Here is a 25,701-nt window from a genome sequence, read left to right on the forward strand (position 1 = left end):
AGGGGATAGCAAGTGCGGGGGTAGCTGCTATTTTAGACAGGGGTCAGGAAGGGACTCTCTGTAAGGTGGCACTTGGGCAGTGGCCTGAAGAAGTGAGGGGTGAGTCACAGGACCATCTGGGGAAGAAGATATAAGGAGAATGGATGGAGACAGGTAAGGAAGGAGGAGTCTAGGATACTTTCAAATGGATGGAGGTGCGATTTCCTGAGAAAACTGGACACACAGAAGGGCCGTCTGGATGGAGAGGTGGGAGTCATCAGAGGAAACTTCAAGAACATTTTCTACAATTCGAATTCAAAGGCTGACTGAATGATTTCTTGATCAAATTAAAAGAGTCAGGCTTTTCTCTCTAAAGGACACCCACTTTGGTAAACAGAAGAACCCAAAAGATTTCAGTGAGTCACAAAATGCTACTCAAAAAACTTTCTTGAAAGCATTTCACAAACTTATAAACACAAGTAAACTTGAGAAAAAAATAAAAGCTTTATTTATAAAGTGCATTATATTAATTCATTTAAAATATTCTATGAATAAGTAGGAATCCCTGGTGGCGTAGTGGTTAAGAGCTACAGCTGCTAACCAGAAGATGAGCAGTTCGAATCCACCAGGAAACCCTGTGGGAGCAGTTCTACTCTGTCCTGGAGGTCTGCTTTATGTCGGAGTTGACCCAATGGCAACAGGTTTTGGTTTGGTGTAAGTATTTTAATATCAACAAATATATTCCATTAGGTAAACTGGAAGGCAAGAAAATATGAAAACATCCCCCAAATCAAAGGACTTGCTGCTAGCCATTGTTAGAATTCAGTCATTACTGAGTATCAGTCTTCCATAATTTCTTGATTAGAAGAGGTCAATCACTGCGATACTGTTCTTTCACATTCCAGGCACACAATCATATGTATTATTAATGCTGTAAACGCGATATTCAAACTCATTTGAGCTGTGGGACTAGAAGTTAGAGATTAGCCCTTTGTTTATGACTTTCAATAATCTTAGCTGAGTTAAGCTGATCGATCTCTTCCTGGCTGAACCCAAATTCTTTCAGTATCTCTTCAGTGTGTTCTCCTACAGAAGGATCCCTTTGGAAAGAAGGGGTTGCAGGAGTCCTCGACAGCAGAGGGGCAGGGCGAGGACTTACTCCCTGCTCCCCATCGGTGATAAATGAGCCCCGCTCTCTGTGATGATCGTGATGGGCAACCTCCTCAACCGTCAGAACAGGGGTCACGCAAGCATCTGTGCCTTCGAAGATCTGACACCATTCGGCCTTTGTCTTCTTTGCAAATGCAGCGGCAAATTCCTTCTTCAGTTCTGGCCAATCAGCCATGCTCATCTGATTGGGAAGTTCAGCAGAATTTAGCCCAAGCCCTGAAGGAAACAAAAATAATTTCTTTAATTATTATTGGGGAGAGTGATTATAAGCAATGAAATCATTTTGAGCTCACCACACTATCCCACATAGGGTGTTCTATAACCAAAAAAAAAAAAAAAACCCAAGCCCATTGCCATCGAGTCAATTTCGATAGGGCTTATTAAATGAGTCAAGGGAAAAAATCAAGGTCAGCCTGAAGGGCCAAATGCTAGAGAGGGCAGAGGTAGTGGGGGTACAAGGACCTCAAAACAGACTCTCCACTGCCAAGATATTATTTACATTTCATCAAAAGCTGTCTATTTTTATGTTGGAGAGGCTGTGGAGAGATTTGAACACTTATACACTGCTGGTGGGAATGTCAAATGGTACAACTGCTTTGGAAATCGATCTGGCGCTTCCTTAAAAAGCTAGAAATAGAACTACCATACAATCCAGCAATCCCACTCCTTTGAATATAGCCTAGAGAAATAAGAGCCTTTACACGAATACATATATGCACTCCCACGTTTACTGCAGCACTGTTTACAACAGCAACAAGATGGAAGCAACCAAGGTGCCCATCAACGGATGAATGGATAAATAAATTATGGTATAGTCACACAACGGAATACTATGCATCAATAAAGAACAATGATGAATCTGTGAAACACTTCATAACATGGCGGAACCTGGAAGGCATTATGCTGAGTGAAATTAGTCAGTTGCAAAAGGACAAATATTGTATGAGACCAATATTATAAGAACTTGAGAAATAGTTTAAACTGAGAACACATTCTTTTGTGGTTACGAGAGGGGGGAGGGAGGGAGGATGGGAGAGGGGCATTCACTAATTAGATAGTAGACAAGAACTACTTTAGGTGAAGGGAAAGACACCACACAATACAGCCGAGGTCAGCACAATTGGACTAAAGCAAAAGCAAAGAAGTTTCCTGAATAAGCTGAATGCTTCAAAGGCCAGCGTAGCAGGGCAGGGGTCTGGGGACCACGGTTTCAGGGGACATCTAAGTCAATTGGCACAATAAAATCTATTAGGAAAACATTCTGCATCCCACTTTCCAGAGTGGCGTCTGGGGTCTTAAATGCTAGCAAACAGCCATCTAAGATGCATCAATTGGTCTCAATCCACCCAGATCAAAGGAGAATGAAGAACACCAAGGACACAAGGTGATTACGAGCCCAAGAGACAGAAAGGGCCACATGAACCAGAGACTACATCATCCTGAGACCAGAAGAACTAGATGGTGCTTGGCTACAACCGATGACTGCCCTGACAGGGAACACAACAAAGAACCCCGGAGGGAGCAGGAGGGCAGTGGGATGTAGACCCCAAATTCTCATAAGACCACACTTAATAGTCTGAGACTGGAAGGACCCCAGTGGTCAAGGCCCCCAGACCTTCTGTTGGCCCAGGACAGGAACCATTCCCGAAGCCAACTCTTCAGACATGGATTGGACTGGACAACGGGTTGGAGAGGGATGCTGGTGAGGAGTGAGCTTCTTGGATCAGGTGGACACTTGAGTCTATGTTGGCATCTCCTGCCTGGAGGGGAGATGAGAGGGTGGAGGGGGTTAGACGCTGGTGAAATGGACACGAAAAGAGAGTGGAAGGAGAGAGCAGGCTGTCTCATTAGGGTGAGAGTAATCGGGAGTGTGTAGCACAGTGTATATGGGTTTTTGTGTGAGAGACTAACTTGATTTGTAAACTTTCACTTAAGGCAGAATAAAAATTATAAAAAAACAAAAAAAAGCTGTTTATTTTTAATGGTCTAGTTTCCAGAAATCTATTTCTTCTCTGAGTAGGCTTTGAAAATGAAATTTCCTTCCTGTTATTATCTGTCATACTGAATTAAAACAATCCCATACTTTATATGATGTGCTCAAACCCTACAAAAGATAAAATATAAACAATTTTACACATGACTATCTCAGTTTTCAAGGAAGAAGCCAAAAATAAATGATCAAACTCAGGATTGCTGTTTCATAAATAATATTCATTTCTCTTTATTTTGCTATGAGCAAGAATACAGATGACAGGGAATAAAACCTAACCATCTTTAATTAAAACAGCAACAGCAACTCACAGCCCACATCTTGCTAATAAAATCAGTGTATATAAACAATTTCTACTTCTCTGTTTAGTATGCTGTAATAACAATAACTTAGTAATTCATCCAACATCACATAATACGGTATATTGAGCCCCAAAAGTGTACCTAATAAAACTGATGCTTGGAATAGACTTTTTTTTTTTTTTTTTTTACATCATCCTCTCTTATACAACAAAATTATTTTCAGTAGCAATTATAAATGAAACCAATAATAATTGTGGCCAGAAAAGAAATGTAGACTGGGAACTTTTTCCTTCACTGAATTTTATCTAATCATGCCAGTAAAAATAATTTTAAAAATATCTATCTTTTATAAATATAAAATTTTATAAATATTTAGAAAATAAATAAGAGCGTATTTCCTTTATAAATAAAATATATAAAACATAAAAAACCCATTGCTGTCACATTGATCTGACTCACGGCGACTCTATATGACAGAGTAGAACTGCCCCATAGGGTTTCCTAGGCTGTAATCTTTATAGAAGCAGACTGCCACATCTTTCTCCCGCAGAGCAGCTGGTAGGTTCAAACTGCCAACCTTTCGGTTAGCGGCCTAACGCTTTAGCCACTGTACCACCAGGGCTCCTTACAAAATATAAAAAACAAATATTTACAATTAGGAAAAAATGGATTGATTTTTTTTTAATTGCATTAATGTATTTTTTTGAAAAGGTGGGGTGGATCTTATACCTACATATTGGTCCCTCACAGATATGAATAACAGGTCAGTAAACTTTTTCTGTAATGACAAAGACAGTAAATATTTTAGGTTTTCAGCCCATATGGTTCCTGTCACAACTACTCCACTCTGCATCTGCAGTATGAAAGCAGCTATAAACCAACAGCTGTCACAGAGCTGCCTCTGACTCATGGAGAACCCATGTGTGTCTGGGTAGAACTGTGCCCCATAGGGTTTTCAATGGCTGATTTTTCAGAAGTAGATCACGAGGCCTTTCTTTCCAGGCATCTCTGAGAGGACCTGATCCTCCAAACTTTCAGTTAGCAGCTGAGCACCATCAACTGCACCACTCAGGGGCTCAGAAGGCAGCCACAGACAATACATAAGCCAATGGGCAGGACTGTGTTCCAACAAACTTTATACACGAAAGCAGGAAGAAGGCCAGATTTGGCCCTCAGGCTGCAGTCTGCCAGTCCTTGAATAATCACATTAATTTTCTGCTTTTAAGCTTTACCTTATAATACCTGCAAAAGGTACAATTTAGATAACTGTTGAATCATACCACTACTAAAACATTTATTTTCTTGTTCTCTTCTCTACCTTTAAAATAAAAAAGAAATTTCAAATTTAAAGATATTCTAAATTCAGTAAAGTATTTCAGATACGAATGAGCTAAAATGTACACTTACCAGAAAAAATTATTACCCCTTGCAATTCACATTCTGTTTCACTAATTTAAATTTTAAACATAAATAAAAACTCCAGACTTCACATAGAAGGACAAAATTTAAGTAACTCCAGTTCTACTTCTTGATCTTTACAATCACTTATACAACTATTATTTTTTTCGAATCTGCTGTTTAAATGCAGGAATAGGTGGTACCACAGAGGGGCTGCAGACACAAACTGTCCCCAAAGTGAGCTCAAATGATTCTGAACTTTTACTCTAGAGATGAACCATGTGTGTTAGGGCCAGACTGTGTAACTGGGAGTTGTCTGAATTAACTTCTATGTACAGTATAATGTTTACTAATGGATAATAAAAATGTGGTATTACAGTTTACATGGATGTTATTCAAACTCAGCAGCAGCTGTAACAATTGCTTCGAGCTCAGAACAACAAATCAATTTTGGGGGAAGGAGTTTATTTGATCACTGTCATTTAGAATTGCTGGTGCATGGTGCATCGGAATCGACTTGATGGCACTGGGTTTTTTTTGGGGGGGTGGTGATAATAAGGAGCTGTCCGAATAGTAGCTAATGTTACTACTGCATTTCAGTTCTCCACATATCGATAATGCACCCAGGCATATGACGCCCACCACCAACCCTTACTACAGCATTGTTCAGTTCGTAATTTTGAATTAAGACTTCGTATTCTTAGTTTTGGAGTGCTGGTGGCACAGTGGTTAAGAGCTCGGCTGCTAACTGAAAGGTGGGCAGTTCAAATCCACCACTCCTTGGAAACCCAATGGGGCAGTTCTACTCTGTTCTATATGGTCACTATGAGTTGGAATCAATTCGACGGTAGTGGGTTTGGTTTTTTTTTTTTTTATTTTTAGTTTTGGTCCCTGGGTGGCACAAACAGTTTGCATTGGGCTACCAACCAGAAGGATCACAGTTCAAGATCACTCAGCGGTACCACAAAAGAAAGGCCTGACAATCTGCTTTCGTAAAGATTGGAGCCAAGAAAATCCCATGGAGCAGTTCTACTCTGTAACACGTGGGGTTGCCATGATTCAGCATGATGGCAGCACGTTTTGATTTTTCTGTATTCTTAATTTCTGAACAGAAACGTACCCTTTATAATCTAAATAAATCATTCTTCCACCATTTTTCCAATTGCATTTAAGTTGCTGAATATAGTTGATCATAAATCCTTTCAGATGTTTGTAAAAGCAAGCATTCCAACTATACGTAAATAACTAAGTAATATATTGCATTTGAAAATCCACTTAAACTAAAGTAGAAAGATAAATCCACTGTGACCACTTTGTCATACCACTGCAGATATATCTTAAAACTTCTTAGGTACTAAATTATCTGTAAAATGAACTTTAAATCCAAACATTTTTACATTATTACATAGGAACAAAATAACTCAAATCCAATATTTAATTAGAGAAGAATACTCCCAAATTTTCCTGCTAACTTGTGGCAACATGCCAGTGAGACAAGGCTCTACAAGGGGGGTAAACTGCAGAAGCATCAAGAGACAGTAACATACGCCACCAACCCTCGCTCATCAACGTCCCTGTGTGCTCTGCAGACCCCTGACGCTGACGCAGAGTAAGAACCGCCTACAGGAACTAGTAGAAGCAGAAGATCATTTTTAGGAAAGGTCTGGGCACACGAGGGCAAGATAAGTATCTAACAATATTGAGTATGAAATGTAATGAAAGCACTGATTGTCCCCTAAAAGGGATTATTCTTTTAAAACCCTGAACTTTTAGTGCTTTATGTTGTTGTAATTGTTAGGTGCCGTTGAGTCAGTTCCCACTCATAGTTACTCTAAATACAAGAGAATGAAACGCTGCTCATTCCTGCGCCATCCTCACAATCATTGCTATGTTTGGGCTCATTGTTACAGCCACTGTGTCAATCCATCTCTTTTTCAATGGTCCTCTACTTTAAGCTTGATGTCCTTCTCCAGGGACTGGTCCCTCCTAACGACATGTCCAAAGTGCATGAGACAAAGTCTTGCCATCCTCGCTTCCAAGGAGCACTCTGGCTGTACTTTATAGACTAGTAAAATTTACCTGTCAATTTAAAAGATGAGGAAATGCCTCACAATGTAATGATGGCTATGATTAGGTTACTTACAAAGTAGAAATATAAGAAAAAGTCATCATGAATTTCAAAAGGCTCCAAAAGAGAGGTTAAAGAATATCCACAGGAAAATGGAGGGTGTATTGGGCTGCATGTGAAGGTTACTTACCCTTGATCAGCAGCTTATAGAACTGGGGTTCTAATGCTCCAACAGCCATGAACTCCCCATCTGCCGTCTGGTAAGTTGTGTAGAAAGGGGCTCCACCATCTAACAGGTTCTGGCCTCGAGGCTGTTCCCACAGGCCCACTTTCTGTGTTTTCCACAGAAAAGAACTCAGATACGCTGTCCCTTCCACCTTTGAAGGAGCAAAGTACAAATCCAGACAATTCAGTTATAAAAGCTGGATTAGCTTCTATTTAGTTTTTTAAAAAAATATTTGTGGAAAGATGCTTATCTTAGAATATACACAGATTATATCTAACTACACAACTTCTTCAGTATTTCTAGAAAGTGAGTTACACTTGGTTTAAGGTAGAATAAGAAGTGACGGCGCAATTCAGTTCAGCAAATACCGTAAGATTTAGAAGGAACTACCACTTGTGTTCTTTCTTTCAATTCAGATTCGCAAACTGATGATTTTTGAAGCTAGGTGAGGGTTTGTGGAAAGTCATTATACTCTTTTCACTATTTTTGAATTCTTAAAAAACTATCATGACTACTCAGCAGAAATCATGCAGTCAAGAAGGCAATGGGATGACATATATAGAGCACTGAAGGGGAAAAACTGCCAGCCAAGGATCATATATCCAGCAAAACTCTCTCTCAAATATGAAGGCAAAATTAAAACATTTACAGATAAACAAAAGCTTAGAGAATTTGCAAAAACCAAACCAAAGCTACAAGAAATACTAAAGGAAATTGTTTGGTCAGAAAATCAATAATATCAGACAACAACACAACACAAGGTCACAGAACAAAACATCCTGATATCAACTCAAATACAGAAATCACAAAAACAAATTAAGATTAATTTTAAAAAGAAAAAAATGCTCAAAACAGGGAATCATTGAAGTCATTATGTAAAAGATCACAATAATCAAAAAGAGGGATGAAATACAGGAGGCACAGAACTGCCATATGGAGAGGAAAACAAGGCGATATAGGACGATACAAGTTAGGTTTTTACTTAGAAAAATATGGGTAAATATTAAGGTAACCACAAAGAGGTCTAACAATTCCCTAACTCAAAATAAAAACCAAGAAAAACATAACGACTCAGCAAACATAAATTTAACTACTATGAAAACGAGGTACACAGAATTTACAAAGAAAAATGTCTCAGCACAAAAAAGTAAGTGGAAAAATGAAATTGTCAACAACACACACAAACAGGCATCAAAATGACGGCACTAAACACATAAAAAAACACATACTTATCTATAATTACGCTGATGTAAATGGACTAAATGCACCAATATAAAAAAAAATTTTTTTATACTTATCTATAATTACGCTGAATGTAAATGGACTAAACACACCAATAAAGAGACAGAGAGTCTCAGACTGGATAAAGAAACACAATCCGCCTACATGCTGCCTACAAGACACACACCTTATACTTAGAGACAGAAACAAACTAAAACTCAAAGGATGGGAAAAAATATATCAAGCAAACAACAATCAAAAAAGAGAAGGAGTAGCAATATTAATTTCTGACAAAATAGACTTTAAACTTAAATCCACCACAAAGGATAAAGAAGGACACTACATAATGATAAAAGGGACAATTGACCAGGAAGATATAACCATATTAAATATTTATGCACCCAATGACAGGGCTACAAGATACATAAAACAAACTTTAACAGAACTGACAAGTGAGATAGACACTTCCACAATTATAGTAGGAGACTTCAACACACCACTTTTGGAGAAGGACAGGACTTCCAGTAAGAAGCTCAATAGAGACACAGAAGATCTAATGGCTACAATCGACCAACTTGACCTCATAGACTTATACAGAACACTCCACCCAACAGCTGCAAAGTATACTTTTTTTTGTAGTGCACATGGAACATTCTCTAGAATAGATCACATATTAGGTCATAAAACAAACCTTTGCAGAATCCAAAACCTCGAAATATTACAAAGCATCTTCTCAGACCACAAGGCCATAAAAGTGGAAATCAGTAATAGAAAAATCAGGGAAAAGAAATCAAATACTTGGAAACTGAACAATACCCTGCTCAAAAAAGACTGGGTTATAGAAGACATTAAGGAGGGAGTAAAGAAATTCATAGAATGCAATGAGAATGAAAACACTTCCTATCAAAACCTCTGGGACACAGCAAAAGCAATGCTCAGAGGCCAATTTATATCGATAAATGCACACATACATACAGAAAGAGCCAAAATCAGAGAACTGTCCCTACAACTTGAACAAATAGAAAGTAAGCAACAAAAGAATCCATCAAGCACCAGAAGAAAACAAACAGGAAAAATTAGAGCTGAACTAAATGAGTTAGAGAACAGAAAAACAATTGAAAGAATTAACAAAGCCAAAAGCTGGTTCTTTGAAAAAATTAACAAAATTGATAAACCATTGGCCAGACTGACTAAAGAAATACAGGAAAGGAAACAAATAACTCAAATAAGAGACAAGATGGGCCATATCACAACAGACCCAACTGAAATTAAAAGAATCGTATCAGATTATTATGAAAAACTGTACTCTAACAAATTTGCAAACCTAGAAGAAATGGATGAATTCCTAAAAAACACTACCTACCTAAACTAACACAATCAGAAGTAGAACAACAGAATAGGCCCATAACAAAAAAGGAGATTAAAAGCGTAATCAAAAAACTCCCAACAAAAAAAAGGCCTGGCCCGGATGGCTTCACTGCAGAGTTCTACCAAACTTTCAGGGAAGAGTTAACACCACTACTACTAACGGTATTTCAAAGCATAGAACATGATGGAATACTACCTAACTCATTCTATGAAGCCACCATATCCCTGATACCAAAGCCAGGTAAAGACACCACAAAAAAAGAAAATTACAGACCTATACCCCTCATGAACATAGATGCAAAAATCCTCAACAAAATTCTAGCCAATAGAATTCAACAACGTATCAAAAAAAAATAATCCACCATGACCAAGTGGGATTTATACCAGATATGCAAGTTTTTATGCAAGGTTGGTTTAATATTAGAAAAACCATTAATGGAATCCACCATATAAATAAAACAAAAGACAAAAACCACATGATCTTATCAATTGATGCAGAAAAGGCATTTGACAAAGTCCAACACCCATTTATGATAAAAACTCTCACCAAAATAGGAATTGGAGGAAAATTCCTCAACATAATAAAGGGCATCTATTTTTATACAAAGCCAACAGCCAACATCATTCTAAATGGAGAGAGCCTGAAAGCATTTCCCTTGAGAATGGGAACCAGATAAGGATGCCCTTTATCACCAATCTTATTCAACACTGTGCTAGAGGTCCTAGCCAGAGCAATTAGGATAGACAAAGAAATAAAGGGCATCCGGATTGGCAAGGAAGAAGTAAAATTATCTCTATTTGTGATGACATGATCTTATACACAGAAAACCCTAAGGAATCCTCCAGAAAACTACTGAAACTAATAGAAGAGCTCGGCAGAGTCTCAGGTTACAAGATAAACATACAAAAATCACTTGGATTCCTCTATATCAACAAAAAGAACATCAAAGAGGAAATCACCAATTCAATACCATTCACAGCAGCCCCCAAGAAGATAAAATACTTAGGAATAAATCTTACCAAAGATGTAAAAGACCTATACAAAGAAAACTACAAAGTACTAGTGCAATAAACTAAAAGGGACCTACACAAGTGGAAATACACACCTTGCTCATGGATAGGAACACTTAACATAGTAAAAATGTCTACTCTACCAAAAGCCATCTATACATACAATGCACTTCCGATCCAAATTCCAATGTCAATTTTTAATGTGATGGAGAAACAAATCACCAACTTCATATGGAAGGGAAGAAGCCTCGGATAAGCAAAGCATTACTGAAGAAGAAAGTGGGAGGCCTCACTCTACCTGATTTCAGAACCTATTATACAGCCACAGTAGTCAAAACAGCCTGGTACTGGTACAACAACAGACACATAGACCAGTGGAACAGAATTGAGAACCCAGATATAAATCCATCCACATATGAGCAGCTGATATTTGACAAAGGCCCAGTGTCAGTTAATTGGGGAAAAGATAGTCTTTTTAACAAATGGTGCTGGCATAACTGGATATCCATTTGCAAAAAAATGAAACAGGACCCATACCTCACACCACGCACAAAAACTAACTCCAAGTGGATTAAAGACCTAAACATAAAGACTAAAACGATAAAGATCATGGAAGAAAAAATAGGGACAACCTTAGGAGCCCTAATACAAGGCATAAACAGAATACAAAACATTACCAAAAATGACGAAGAGAAACCAGATAACTGGGAGCTCCTAAAAATCAAACACCTATGCTCATCTAAAGACTTCACCAAAAGAGTAAAAAGACCACCTACAGACTGGGAAAGAATTTTCAGCTATGACATCTCCGACCAGCGCCTGATCTCTAAAATCTATATAATTCTGCCAAACTCAACCACAAAAAGACAAACAACCCAATCAAGAAGTGGGCAAAGGATATGAACGCGCACTTCACTAAAGAAGATATTCAGGCAGCTAACAGATACATGAGAAAATGCTCTCGATCATTAGCCATTAGAGAAATGCAAATTAAAACTACGATGAGATTCCATCTCACTCCAATAAGGCTGGCATTAATCCAAAAAACACAAAATAATAAATGTTGGAGAGGCTGCAGAGAGATTGGAACTCTTATACACTGCTGGTGGGAATGTAAAATGGTACAACCACTTTGGAAATCTATCTGGCGTTATCTTAAACAGTTAGAAATAGAACTACCATACAACCCAGAAATCCCACTCCCCGGAATATACCCTAGAGAAATAAAAGCCTTTACATGAACAGATATATGCACACCCATGTTTACTGCAGCTCTGTTTACAATAGCAAAAAGCTGGAAGCAACTAAGGTGTCCATCAACGGACGAATGGTTGAATAAATTGTGGTATACTCACACAATGGAATACTACGCATCGATAAAGAACAGTGACAAATCTGTGAAACATTTCACAACATGGACGAACCTGGAAGGCATTATGCTGAGTGAAATTAGTCAGATGCATAAGGACAAATATTGTGTAAGACCACTATTATAAGATCTTGAGAAATAGCATCAACTGAGAATAACACATTCTTTTGTGGATACGAGAGGGGTGAGGGAGGGAGGGTGGGAGAGGGTTATTTACTGATTAGAGGGTAGGTAAGAACTACTTTAGGTGAAGGGAAGGACAATACTCAGCACAGGGAAGGTCAGCTCAACTGGACTGGACCAAAAGCAAAGAAGTTTCCGGGATAAACTGAATGCTTCGAAGGTCAGCGGAGCAAGGGCGGGGGTTTGGGGACTATGGCTTAAGGGGACTTCTAAGTCAATTGGCAAAATAAATTTTATTAAGAAAACATTCTGTATCACACTTTGAAGTGTGGCGTCTGGGGTCTTAAATGCTAACAAGTGGCCATCTAAGATGCATCAATTGGTCTCAACCAACCTGGAGCAAAGGAGAATGAAGAACACCAAGGTCACACGATAACTATGAGCCCAAGTGATAGAAAGGGCCACATCAACTAGAGACATCATCCTGAGACCAGAACTAGATGGTGCCCGGCCACAATCGATGACTGCCCTGACAGGGAGCACAACAGAGAACCCCTGCGCGAGCAGAAGAGTGGGATGCAGACCCCAAATTCTCATAAAAAGACCAGACTTAATGTTCTGACTGAGACTAGAAGAATCCCACTGGTCATGGTCCCCAAACCTTCTGTTGGCCCAGGACAGGAACCATTCCAGAAGACAACTCATCAGACATGGAAGGGACTGGACAACGGGTTGGAGAGAGATGCTGATGAAGAGTGAGCTACTTGTATCAGGTGGACACTTGAGACTGTGTTGGCATCTCCTGTCTGGAGGGGAGATGGGAGGGTAGAGAGGGTTAGAAACTGGCAAAACAGTCACGAAAGGAGAGACTGGAAGGAGGGAGCGGCCTGACTCATTAGGGGCAGAGTAAATGGGAGTATGTAGTAAGGTGAATATAAGTTTATATGTGACAGACTGACTTGATTTGTAAACTTTCGCTTAAAGCACAATAGAAATTATTTTTAAAAAATGCTCAAAAAAACTGTCATGATAAAAAATTAAAAATACAAAGCAAAAAATTTTGTTTTTCTTTTTGTTTTTTTAAGTCCATACTGATCTCGATACCTATTAAACACATACGCATAGACACATAAAGCATATCACATTTTAAATCAATTACTTAAATTTAGTTTATTCTAGCTGGACTCCAAAAAAACTGTATTTGAATATTTAATATTCAATAAAAATAACATGAGTGGCAGGTACTTGGGTTTTCTGATTCCAGACAAACTATTTTCGGAATGCAACCTCCCAAATGAGTACTGAAGAGGAATAAATTCACACCCTCAGGTTCCATGATCATAAGGTTCAACTCCAAAGCTAAATGCTCTGGGCCATTTCCCTAATGATCCCAGCATCCCAGAGAGAAGGCCATCAAAACACCCTTGTCTCACAGGTCACCAACACAAGGAGCCCGTTCTAGCCGTGGGCACAGAATTTCTCACAGGTTTAACGCCTATGAAACAAAAGCAAACGTATCTTTGGGTGTATGCCAAGTCTCACAACTTCTCATGAACAGCTGAATTTATGGCTATGACGTTTGTCATCGCCAAATTTTTTTTTAATTTTTGATGTGCTTTAAGTGAAAGTTTACAAATGAAGTCAGTCTCTCGTACAAAAATTTACATACACCTTGCTATACACTCCTAATTACTCTTCCTTTAACGAGACAACACGCTCCTTCCCTTTATTCTTTTTTGTGTCCATTCCGCCAGCTTCTAACCCCCTCTGCCCTCTCATCTCCCCTCTAGATAGGAAATGCCAACACCATCTCAAGTGTCTACTTGATCCAAGAAACTCATTCTTCACCATTATCTTTTTCTATCCCATTGCCCAATTCAATCTCTGTCTGAAGAGTTGGCTTTGGGAATGGCTCCTGTCCTAGGCTAACAGAAGGTCTGGGGGCCATGACCACCAGGGTCCTTCTAGTCTCAGTCAGACCATTAAGTCTGGTCTTTTTACAAGAATTTGGAGTCTGCATCCCACTGCTCTCCTGTTCCCTCAGGGGTTTTCTGTTGTGTTTCCTGTCAGGGCAGTCATCAGTTGTAGCCGGGCACCATCTAATTCTTTTGGTCTCAGGATGATGTAGTCTCTGGTTTATGTGGCCCTTTCTGTCTCTGGGGCTCATAATTACCTGGTATCCTTGATGTTCTTAATTTTCCTTCGGTCCAGGTGGGTTGAGGCCAATCGATGCATCTTAGATGGCTGCTTGCTAGCGTTTAAGACCCCAGACACTACTCTCCAAAGTGGGATGCAGAATGTTTTCCTAAAAGATTTTATTATGCCAATTGACTTTGATGTCCCCTGAAACCATGGTCCCCAAACCCCCGCCCCTGCTACGCTGGCCTCTGAAACACTCAGTTTATTCAGGAAACTTCTTTGCTTTTGGTTTAGTCCAGTTGTGCTGACCTTGCCTGTACTGTATGTTGTCTTTCCCTTCACCTGAAGTAGTTCTTATCTACTATCTAATTAGTGAATACCCCCTCCCTTCCTCCCCAGTCTCGTAACCATCAAAGAATATTTTCTTCTCTGTTTAAACTATTTCTCGAGTTCTTGTAATGGCAGTCTTATACAATATTTGTCTTTTTGCAACTGACTAATTTCACTCAGCATGATGCCTTCCAGATTCCTCCATGTTATGAAATGTTTCACAGATTCATCACTGTTCTTTATCAATGCGTAGTATTCCACTGTGTGAATACACCATAATTTATCCATTTATCTGTTGATGGGCACCTTGGCCGCTTCCACCCTTCTGCTATTGTAAACGGTGCTGCAATAAACATGGGTGTGCATACATCTGTTCGTGTAAAGGATCGTATTTCTCTAGACTATACTCCAAGGGGTGGGATTGCTGGATCCTATGGTAGTTCTATTTCTAGCTTTTTAAGGAAGGGCCAAATCGATTTCCAAAGTGGCTGTACCATTTTATATTCCCACTAGCAGTAGGTAAGTGTTCCAGTCTCTCCACAACCTCTCCAGCATTTATTATTTTGTGTTTTTTGGATTAATGCCAGCCTTGTTGGAGTGAGATGGAATCTCATGTAGTTTTGATTTGCATTTCTCTAATGGCTAATGATCGTGCGCATTTCCTCATGTATCTATCTGTTAGCTACCTAATGTCTTCTTTAGTGAAGTGTCTGTTCATATCTTTTAATTGGATTATTTGTCTTTTTGTAGTTGAGTTTTTGCAGTATTGTGTAGATTTTAGATATCAGGCGCTGATTGGAAATGTCATAGCTACAAACTTTTTCCCAGTCCTGAATATGTGAATTTATAAAGCAAATTCATGCTAAGAAAATACCCCTTTAACCTCCCTTATATTCTAGATCTCCTGATGAGACTACTGAAAAACAGATGCACTAACGGAGGCGTTGTCACGGGTGCAAGTTGGTCCACTCAGCATATAAACCAGCTCTAACTTGATCCTAAGGAGCCCTGGTGGTACAGTGGTAAAGCACTCTCCTGCTAACTGAAAGGTCAGCAGTTTGAACCCACCAGCTGCTCCAGGGGAGAAAGATGAGGTAGCCTGCTTCTGTAAAGATCATAGCCTTGGAAATCCTGTAAGGCAGTTCTACTCTGTTCTAGGGTCGCTAGGAACCGGCAGTGGGCTTGGTTTTGGTAACCTGATCCTATCTTTACTTCACCTCTTAGAAAGACATAAAAAAAAAAAAAAAAATAGGATGAGAGATGTAGCAGCTATGATCCTCAGCTCACCATGAGGCCTGGCAGTGGCTACCCAGGCACCAGCTCCTCTTGCCTCTCACTCACATAGCATGCATGCTGCAGAGACAGAAGCGGAGATGGCATGAGACCCCTTGACACAGAGAAACTGCAACTCCAATTTCCTACTGTCATGGACTGAATTATGACCCCCAAAATATGCATCAACTTGGTTAGGCCATGATTCCCAGTACTGTATGGCTGTCCTCCATTTTGTGATCTGATGTAATTTTCCTATGTGTTGTAAATCCTAATCTCTGCCTATGGTTAATGAGACAAGATTAGGTTATGTTAAAGAGGATTAGGGTGGGATGGAACACCCTTACTCAGGTCACAGCTTTGATCTGATATAGGGGGAGTTTCCCTGGAGTGTGGCCTGCATCACTTGTTATCTTACAAGAGATAAAAGGAGAGGGAGGCGAGCAGAGAGATGGGGATCTCGCACCACTAAGAGAGAAGTGCTGGGAGCAGAGTGTGTCATTTGGTCCTGGGGTTCCTCTGCTAAGAAGTTCCTAGACAGGGGAAGACTGATGACAAGGACCTTCCCCCAGAACCGACAGAGAAAGAATAACTTACCATGGAGATGGCACCCTGAACTCAGACTTCTAGCCTCCTGACTGTGAGAGAATAAATTTGTTTGTTAACCCATCCACTTGTGGTATTTCTATTACAGCAGCACTGGATAACTAAGACATCCACCAATCTTTATATTGTTCACGTTTGTGTTTGTAGGCCAATGGCAGGCAGGCCAGCTCACAGCCCCAGGTCAGGTGCAGTTTCCCAGATCGAAGGTAAGCAACAGCAAAACAGATGCCACATTCCACAGTTCTCTTACCTCCAGTTTCCAAAGAAACAGTACTATGAAAACACAGACTCTGGGACTTCGAAGGCAGGCCTGGATCAACTCAGGTCGAATGCTAACCGTTACTAAAAAAGGATTCGGTTTGAAGACTACTAGCCTTAAACAATGAGGTCTCTGACCACCATAATTAAAAAACCAAACCTACTGCCATCAAGTTGATTCTGACTCATAGCGACCCCGTAGGGTTTCCAAGGCTGTAAATCTCTACGGAAGCAGACTGCCAAATCTTTCTCCCGTGGAGCTGATGGTAGTTTCGAATCATGGACCTTTCAGCTAGCAAGTTGATCGCTTTAACCACGACGCCACCAGCATCTACAATTATTGGTGTCACAAAGGTTCTAGGATGAGGAAGTAATGAATATGATCTTTACTGATCCACTTGGCCTTGAGTTATTAGCCAGCACTCACTATCCCCTGGTGTGAGCATGAACCCTGAAAAAAGTGTGTAACATTTTTCAAATACACTAAAACCTTGCTATCTGCCTAATCATTACATAATTCTGATTAGATACCTTCTGATCACCTTTTAATTACATTTGACGACAAATAAGCAATTACATATCTTTAGTAAATTATTTACGTTATCACTAGATAAGTACTCAGCCTTAAAGTCCCCTTAAAACTCCCAAGGCCCAATGTTTGTTCTCAGTTCATGTCTTGTGGGCCACAATTACACACACAGCCTGTGCCCACAGAAGGCAGTCAACAAAACCTGTTGCTGGTGAGTCGATTCCAACTCGTAGCAACCCTGTAGGACAGAGTAGAGTTGCCCCGTAGGATTTCCAAGGAGCAGCTGGTGTATTCAAACTGCCGACCTTTTGGTTAGCAGCCAAGCTCATAACCACTGTGCAACCAGGGCTCCAGTAGGGTACAGTAACTGAAAGCAGAAACTTCAGTGACAAAGGGCCTGGGCACAGTGCTTCGGATCCTCTCCAGCCCTCCACCTTTAAAGGCCATTAACCTCTCCGAGTCTGAAAGTCTAAATACACAAATGGGGAGTGAGCACAGTGCTCTTGGGGAGTTGCGCGGATCAAAGGAAGGAGTGCACAGACAAAGCACCTAGTCTAGGGCTTGGCATAAAGACAGTGTAAAGTTGGCGGCTGATGCTGCCACTATTGCCTGCTGGGACTGTGCCATGACAAAGCCTGGACTGTAGATAAAAGACAAATCAAGCAAGTTCCTACCAGAAGATATTTCAGATGTGGACACAAAGTACAATGTGATCTGCCCCCTGATGACAGTATCCCAAGCCACAGGAAAAGAACAGGGCTGAGAGTGATTACAAAGAGGAGAAAAAAGCAGGCGATAGGAGCTTTTACCATTTAATTCTCATAACAATGCTATGAGAGATACCATCATTATCCCCATTTTACAGAGCAGGAAACTGAGGCACAGAGAGGTTAGGAAACTTGTCCCAGACTACACAGCAAGTAAATGGCAGAGCTGGATTGAGGAAGTCAGCCACCAGAATCCATGCTCTAAACCACTGTGCCACATTGCTTACCTCCTTCAGCTGTCCTCTCCAAGGGCACAGGCAACACCACCCACTAGCCCATCCAAGCCATAAACATGGGAGCCATTCTTGATTCTTCCCTGCCTCCTGCACTGCCAATCCATCACCAAATCCCAGCAATTTCACATCTCACGTATCCCTTAAATCCAGCCCCACCTTTCCATTAATTGTCTAAGTGCTTGCCCTTACCTCTCAGCCAGAAGAAAGGCCTGGCCATCTACTTCCGAAAAATCAGCCATTGAAAACCTATGGAGCACAGTTCTACTCTGACAAATGTGAGGTCGCCATGAGTCAGAGCTGACTCCACAGCCACTGGGTTTGTCTGTTTTCTTATTCCTCGTCAGTAACTCAATAACTGGTCTCTCTGCCTCCAGTCTTATCTCCCTCAAATACATTCTCTGTACTACCTCCAAAGATCTGTCAAAATGAAAACACGTAGGGGACTTGTGAAGAAAGGAGCTGGCTCTCCTGCCAATTAGCTGTGAGACCATGAGGAAATGTCCACGCTTCGGTCTCCCTCCCTTTAAAACAATCATGTGTACCAGACGGAGTTGCTGGTTTGAGGATTAGGAAAGACCATACAGGGAAGTGTCTAGCACAGCCAAGACACAGTAAGGCCTCAATATGTGATGGCGTTATGACGTCAGAGTGTCTCCTACGAAATGCAGCATCCTTGAGAATCTCCTCTATCTGCTGAAGGAAACATTCTGAATTCAATTTTGAATGAGGATTACTAGAAAACTATATTCTAAGCACAAAAGATAGCAAGTGGAAATCACTGAAATCCAACATAGGAATCAGGTAAGTCACGGAAAGTTTGGAGAACTGACTGTACAAACAGATGATCAAAATATGTTATTCTGGTTAATATAAAAAGATATGAGGCTATTTTTAAAGAAAAGAATCTACTTAGTAATTTGGATTCAAACTTCAGATCTCATTAATCTCCTGTCTTGTACAGAAAAGGATCTCAGGCAGCCATAGACAGTACTTAGAAACAACTGGCAGGTTTACCATTTCCCCAAGTAACACTCACCATGCTGGCATCGATGACCTGACCTCTGCCCGAGCGTGTGCGTTCAAAAAGAGCCATCACGATGCCCAGTGTGCACATGAGGCCACCGCCACCAAAGTCAGCCAGGAGGTTCAGAGGGGCATACGGATTCTCACCACTTCTGCCAATTTTTGATAGAACACCTACACCATTAAAAAATATTGGGAAAAACTGACTGTAAACTTAATGTCTCTTTTAAAGAAATACATAAACATCTTAGAGCAATAACCGATCTCCCCGACTGCTGACCTAAGCGAAAACTAGTACATATTTCTCCAAACCTAAGCCTATTCAGCATACTTTTAAACAGGATTTCTCTCAAGCCAAGCTCCTTGTTTTGTCTTTTTCTTTCTCTGAAACTTTTTTTTTAAATAATATATTGTTTTAGGTGAAAGTTTACACAGCAAATTAGGTTCCCCTTTAACAATTTTTATACAAATTGTTCAGTGCCATTGGTTACAATTTTCACGTGTCAGAATTCTCATTATTTCCATTCCATCTGTGCTGTTTCCACAGATCTAGCTTCCCTTCCCCACTTGGCCTTCTCATCTTTGCTTCTGAGTAAATGTTGACCACTTGGTCTCATACAGTCAATTGTTTAAGGGAGCATATTACTCATCAGTGATACTGCTTATTTTATAAGCCAAATCTATTATTTGGCTAAAAGTGGCCTGCAGAAATAGCTTCAATTCCAAGTATCTTATAGGTTCACTACGAGTCAGAATCAACTCGACAGCAACAGGTTTGGTTTTTGGTGCTTTCTGGCAGGGCGATATTCTAGGGGGTTCCCTCTAGTCTCTATTGTTCCAGTAGGTCTGGCCTTTTTTTAGGAATTTGAGTTTTGTTCTACACTTTTTCTCTCGTTCTATCCAGGACCTCCTATTGTGTCCCTGGTCAGAATGGTCAGTAGTGGTAGCTGGGCACCATCTAGTTCTTATGGTTTCAGGTTAGAAGAGGCTGTGGTTCATGTGGACTATTAGTCCTGTGGACTAGTTTCTTCGAGTCTTTGATTTCCTCCATTCTTTTTTGCTCCATAAGAACAAAGACAATAGTTAGATGGCCACTTGGAAACCTTATAGGGCAGTCCTACTCTGTCTTATAGGGTCGCTATGAGTCAGAATTGACTAGATGGCAACGAGCCTGGTTTTGGTCTTTACTTCCCTAAAAACCTCCATAATCTTGAGTATTATCTGAGTTTTGTGTGGCCGCTGCAACAAATTATCGAACCCAGCAGAGAAGTAGAGAATGCCATGGGAGCGACGGCTGGTGTTAGAATTGGTAAAAGGGTTGGAGAGCAGAGATGTGTCTGACCTCTTCCTCATACGAATCCGCCTTGGGCTGATGCTGCTATCTTGATTCTCTTCCCCCTTTTGAAGTTAGAGGAGGTCAGACATCCCTGCCACTTTTACAGCTGGCGTTGCCATTTTTACAGTAATGCTGTTGTTGTTAGCTTCCATCAAGTCTGCCCCCAATACAACAGGATCAGGCTGCTGTGATGCATAGGATTTTCACTGGCTAATTATCAGAAGTAGATCTCCAGGCCTTGCTTCCTAGTCTATCTTAGTCTGGAAGCTCCACTGAAACCTGTTTAACATCACATAAGCCTCCACTGAGGGATGAGTGGTAGCTGTGTTTGGGGTGAACTGGTCAGGATCCAAACCTAGGTCTCCCATGTGGAAGGTGAGACTCTGGCCACTGAACCACCACTGCACTCCAAGGTGATAGTACCCAAAAAAAAACCCAAATCCACTTCTGTCAAGTCAATTCTGACTCACAGCAACCCTACAGGACACAGTAGAACTGATCTGTAAGGTTTCCAGGCTGTGATTTTTACGGAGGCAGACTGCCACATCTTTCTTCCGCAGAGCAGCTGGTGGATTTGAACTGCCAACTCGTCAGTTAGCACCTTAGCGCTTAACCACCATGCCACCAGGGTTCCTAAGGTGATACAAGAACCTGAAAACCATAAGCTTTTTCTAGTGTTCACAGAAGTCTGAAATGATGACTCGCAGACAATGATCTCAATGAGGGGACGGGGGACATTTTCCAAACCACAGAGCAACCACCCCTACTAGCAGCAAGAATCTCTTCCTAGTAAGTGCTTGCCTGAGAAATTAGCTCCACAAATGTTTAATAACTAAATGTTACTAGTAAGAGTATGTTATCTTTCAAATTTGTTAAGGTAAGGGAAATAGAAGATCGACAATCATTGTTCTAAGACTCCAAACCAACCTTTTTTAAACAACTATGTTTTCCTCATTGATTCTGGTAAGTATTTAAATCGTTACCCTTAACAAAATCTTTCTAATAAACGTAATCATAGGTCTTGACTGGGAACAAATAAAAAGTATAGAAAAATCTTTTCAACATACCTGACAAAGCCAAAAAGTTGATATCATGCCCTGCTACCCCTGAGAACCTTCCTGACTGGCCAAATCCACTCAACCTGGCATAGATGAGCCTTGGATTCTCCTGCTGGAGAATTTCTGGGCCGAGCTGGAGTTTCTCCATGACACCTTAAAATAAAATTAGAATTTTTTAAGAGCATGAGTCAAGGATGAGTATAACCCCTCCTCTATGGCAAACATAAAACAGCATTCTTACAACAGATTCAAAGAGTGAAGCTATGATTTCTGCAACATGTGGCTTACCTATCTCCCTCCAAGTATGTCCAAGGCTACACAATCCCAAGAGCAGGCGTCTGATCCCTTCGGTCAGTCCCTTTACCGTTTTCCCAATCCTCTCCTTATTCACTTACACGTGGCTTATTTTCTTGGAACAGTTACCCTAGGCTTCTATTTAGCCAATACACTTTTAGGAACTGCTACTCCCTGAGAAGACCCTCAATGAGATAGACTGACACAGTGGCTGCCACAATGGGCTCAAAGACAGCAATGATTATGAGGATGGTGCAGGACTAGGCAGTGTTTCGTTCTGTTGTACATAGGGTCGCTATGAGTTGGAACCAACTCAACGGCACCTAACAACAACAGCAAAACTCCCTGGGTGGCATAAATGGTTGGTTAAGTGCTTGGCTATTAACCAAAAGGTTGGTGGTTCAAATCCACCCAGAGGTCCCACAGAAGGAAGGCCTGGCGTTCTACTTTTGAAAGGTCACAGCCATTCAAAAAACTCTGGAGCACAGTTCTACTTTGACACACATGGGGCTGACATGAGTTGGAATCAACTCGATGGCAGTGGTTTTATTCCTTCTGGCTTTTTTTCTTTCTATACTGCATCTGTGCCTACTTTCTAGCTTGTAGTATTGAAAAAAAAAAAACTGTTGCCGTCGAGGCAATTCCAACTCATAGCGACCCTATAGGACAGAGTAGAATTGCCCCACAGGGTTTCCAAGAGGTGGCTGGTAGATTCAAACTGCTGATTTTCTGGTTAGCAGCCAAGCTCTTAACCACTGCACCACCAGGGCTCCCTGTACTATACGAGGTATCTATATATCTCGTCTTCCCTATCAGCTCAGGAACTCCTCTGGCAGGACTTATGCCTGGTCTGTTTGTACAGACCCAGAAACTGCTTAGCTCAGGACATTCACATAAGAGCTCAGTAAATGTCTGTGGAAAGAAAGGTTAGCTACAACAACATCAGAAAGCTATTAGTTACCAGCATGTATTCATTGCACAAAACCATGGCAACTGGCACCAGAAGTCTCCTGGGATTAGGAGTATTTGTTATTGTTGTAGGAACCCTGGTAGTGGTTAAAGCACTGGGCTGCTAACCAAAAGGTCAGTGGTTTGAACCCACCAGGTGCTTCTCAGGAGAAATATGTAGCAGTCTGCTTCCATAAAGATTACAGCCTTGGAAACACTACTCTGTCCTATAGGGTCACTATGAGTCGGAATCAACTCCACAGCAATGAGTTTGTTTTTGATTTTACTCCTCAAATACGGCTGTAAGGATTAAATAAGTTAACACACTTAAAAATGCCTGGCACCCCAGACATTCAATTCACTCACCAAACAGGTGCTGACTTCCTACTATAAATCAGCCAATGCTTTGGATTTGTACTGGAACCAGGATAAGAATGAAGTAGTGCTAAACCAAAACACTAGTTGCAAAAAGGCTGTGACACCAATGTCAAGGTAGCTGTAGCAGGTATGGAGAGAAAGAATTCTGAGTCAAAGTAAGGAGGAAGAATGGCGGCATGAGTCATGTTAAAAGAGGGTATAGAGTGAAGGGAAGATACTGCAATCAAGGATGAAGTAGTCTGACTTGGACAGGTGGGTAGGTGTTTGTTCCATTCACTGAAACAAATAATACAGGAGGAGGAGAGGTCATTTAGGAGGGAGGATGGTCAGGTTTAGGATCTGTCAGTTGCAGTGCACAACGGACTGCCAGATGGACATGTCCAGGGCCTGTGTTCCCCAGCAGTCTGACATTTTGAAAGGGTTGGGCAGCATCTACCTGTAAGAAGTGAAGACAAATTGGGAATAGATAAGGTAACTCCACAGGCTAGAGTGTAAATGAAATGGGCTGAGGCTAGAATTTGGGAATACCAAAATTTAAGGCCTGGGAAACCCTAGTGGCATAGTGGCTAAGTGCTACGGCGGCTAACTAAAGGGTCAGCAGTTCGAATCCACCAGGCGCTCCTTGGAAACTCTATGGGGCAGTTCTACTCTGTCCTGCAGAGTCGCTATGAGTCCGAATCGACTCAACGGCACTGGGTTTGGTTTTTTTTTTTTAGTTTATGGTTAGCCTGAGCCCGGAAGGCTTTGGAGGGCACACACCAACAACCTCTGAACTCCCTTCCTCCCCCACCCCTTCCCAGTAGCAACATGTACCTATGGACACATACCCAGTTTTCCGGGAAAAGAATCTTTTGCTTTCGTAAGATTCTCATTAGGGTTTGTGACCTTCAAATAATTAAAAAAGGCAAACAGAAGGGCAGTGAAAAAAACGTTGGCAGGATTCAGAGATTTAAGAACCATGGCAACAGAAGTGAATCCAAATATGGACCAAAGTTTCAAAGGACGAATGACGGATATCCTCAAACGCAACAACAAGATCTAGAAAGGCTGGGACGGAAAGGGGTTCAGGTGGCACACGGCAAAGGTGTGGCGGGCACAGCCTAGGTGACAGGTCAGGCCCCTCTGCTGGGCGCGACCGTTCCTCATCCAGCCCTCCGGCCCGGGGCTCACCTCCGCGGAAAGGTTCCAGCACCACGTCGGCCTGGGCGCACAGACGCCGCAGCACCGCCGCGCCCTGCGGTTGCTTCAGGTTCACAACCAGCGAGCGCTTGCCCCGGCCCAACTGGCTGATGTCGCCGTGGCTGCCCGGCGGGTCCACACGTATCACCTGCGCCCCGAAGTCCGCCAGAACCATGCCGCAGAACGGGCCCGGGGCCAGGCCCGCCAGCTCCAAGACGCGGACTCCCCACAGCGCCATAACACTCCCAGGCCCTATCTCAGGAACCGGAGACTGAGCCGGCCCGCCTCCCCGCCACCGGGAAAAAACCACAGCGGGCCCACGCGCATGTCCTCGTGCGCCTGCGCGCGGCCTCGGAGTCTGCGCAGTAGCGTGACCCCGACCGAGCTTCTTCGGTCGCTGGCCTGAAGTCAGCGTTGCGGCTCTCAGTTTTGCTGCTACGTCCGCGTTCTGAATGGTTGTCTGGGGTTGATCTGGGGAGCTGGACCTCTCGCCGTCCTCTCAGAACGTTTTTACTGTCACCGATGCGATTCGCCTGCCGTTGGGCCATTTGAGTCCTTAGTCGTGCCTGGCCCTAGAGAAATAGTACATAAATACGTAAGAACAGTGCAAACGTGCTACTTAGCTACCCCACGATTACGTCCGGAAACGGTTGAGACCCCTGCTTTGTTGTTGTTGGGTGCCGTGGAGTGGGTTCCGACTCATAGTAACCCCATGTACAACAGACACTGCCTGGTCCTGCCATCCTCACAATTGTTATGCTTGAGCCCATGATTGCAAGCACTGTGTCAATTCATCTCTTTGAGTTCCCCCTTTTTCGCTGATCCTCTAACAAGCATGATGTCCTTCTCCAGGGACTGGTCCCTCCTGAGAACTTGTCCAAAGTCTGTGAGACCTAAGCTAGCCATCCTAGCTTCTAAGGAACATTCTGGCCCTACTTCCTTCAATACAGATTTGTTCGTTATGGCAGTCCATGGAATATACAATATTCTTCGCCAACAGAGACCTCTGCTAGAGGTGTTCAGTTTCAAGTTATAAACTTCATGGATTTCATGTCTTTAAAAGAAAACAAAAAAAACTTTTGGGAGGATACCTTGTGTTCATGCCACAAAAGGAAGCCGTTTT

The 25,701-nt window shown here is 41.6% G+C and overlaps 1 protein-coding gene across 4 annotated transcripts; it reads right to left on the bottom strand.

The window, feature by feature from the left end:
* Window positions 1-464: 464 nt before the first annotated feature.
* On the bottom strand, window positions 465-24,950 carry AMACR (alpha-methylacyl-CoA racemase). Of its 4 annotated transcripts, XM_064271110.1 has the most exons (6): window positions 24,570-24,913; window positions 21,789-21,932; window positions 19,399-19,559; window positions 7,098-7,284; window positions 2,765-2,909; window positions 1,235-1,365 (listed from the first exon to the last, which is right to left on the bottom strand). In XM_064271110.1, the coding sequence occupies exons 1-6, from the start codon at window positions 24,814-24,816 to the stop codon at window positions 1,344-1,346; spliced, it is 906 nt and encodes a 301-aa protein (XP_064127180.1). In that variant the 5' UTR covers window positions 24,817-24,913; the 3' UTR covers window positions 1,235-1,343. The 4 variants fall into 4 exon arrangements, with proteins under 4 accessions (XP_003407989.1, XP_064127180.1, XP_023401177.1 ...); XM_003407941.4 differs by lacking the exon at window positions 2,765-2,909 and having other exon boundaries at window positions 465-1,365; window positions 24,570-24,898; XM_023545409.2 differs by lacking the exons at window positions 2,765-2,909; window positions 19,399-19,559 and having other exon boundaries at window positions 1,252-1,365; window positions 24,570-24,930.
* Between the last annotated feature and the right edge of the window lie 751 nt (window positions 24,951-25,701).

The sequence above is a fragment of the Loxodonta africana genome, chromosome 2 (genome assembly GCF_030014295.1).
Source record: "Loxodonta africana isolate mLoxAfr1 chromosome 2, mLoxAfr1.hap2, whole genome shotgun sequence".
NCBI lineage: Eukaryota > Metazoa > Chordata > Mammalia > Proboscidea > Elephantidae > Loxodonta > Loxodonta africana.

Bases quoted from the DNA above. Each gene is read 5' to 3' on its own strand.
- AMACR (XM_003407941.4), bottom strand. From the start codon at position 24,816: ATGGCGCTGTGGGGAGTCCGCGTCTTGGAGCTGGCGGGCCTGGCCCCG. The intron at 19,560-21,788 runs GTATGTTGAAAA...TTAATGGTGTAG, and splicing joins CAACTTTTTGGCTTTGTCAG to GTGTTCTATCAAAAATTGGC. The intron at 1,366-7,097 runs GTAAGTAACCTT...TGTTTCCTTCAG, and splicing joins CTATAAGCTGCTGATCAAGG to GGCTTGGGCTAAATTCTGCT.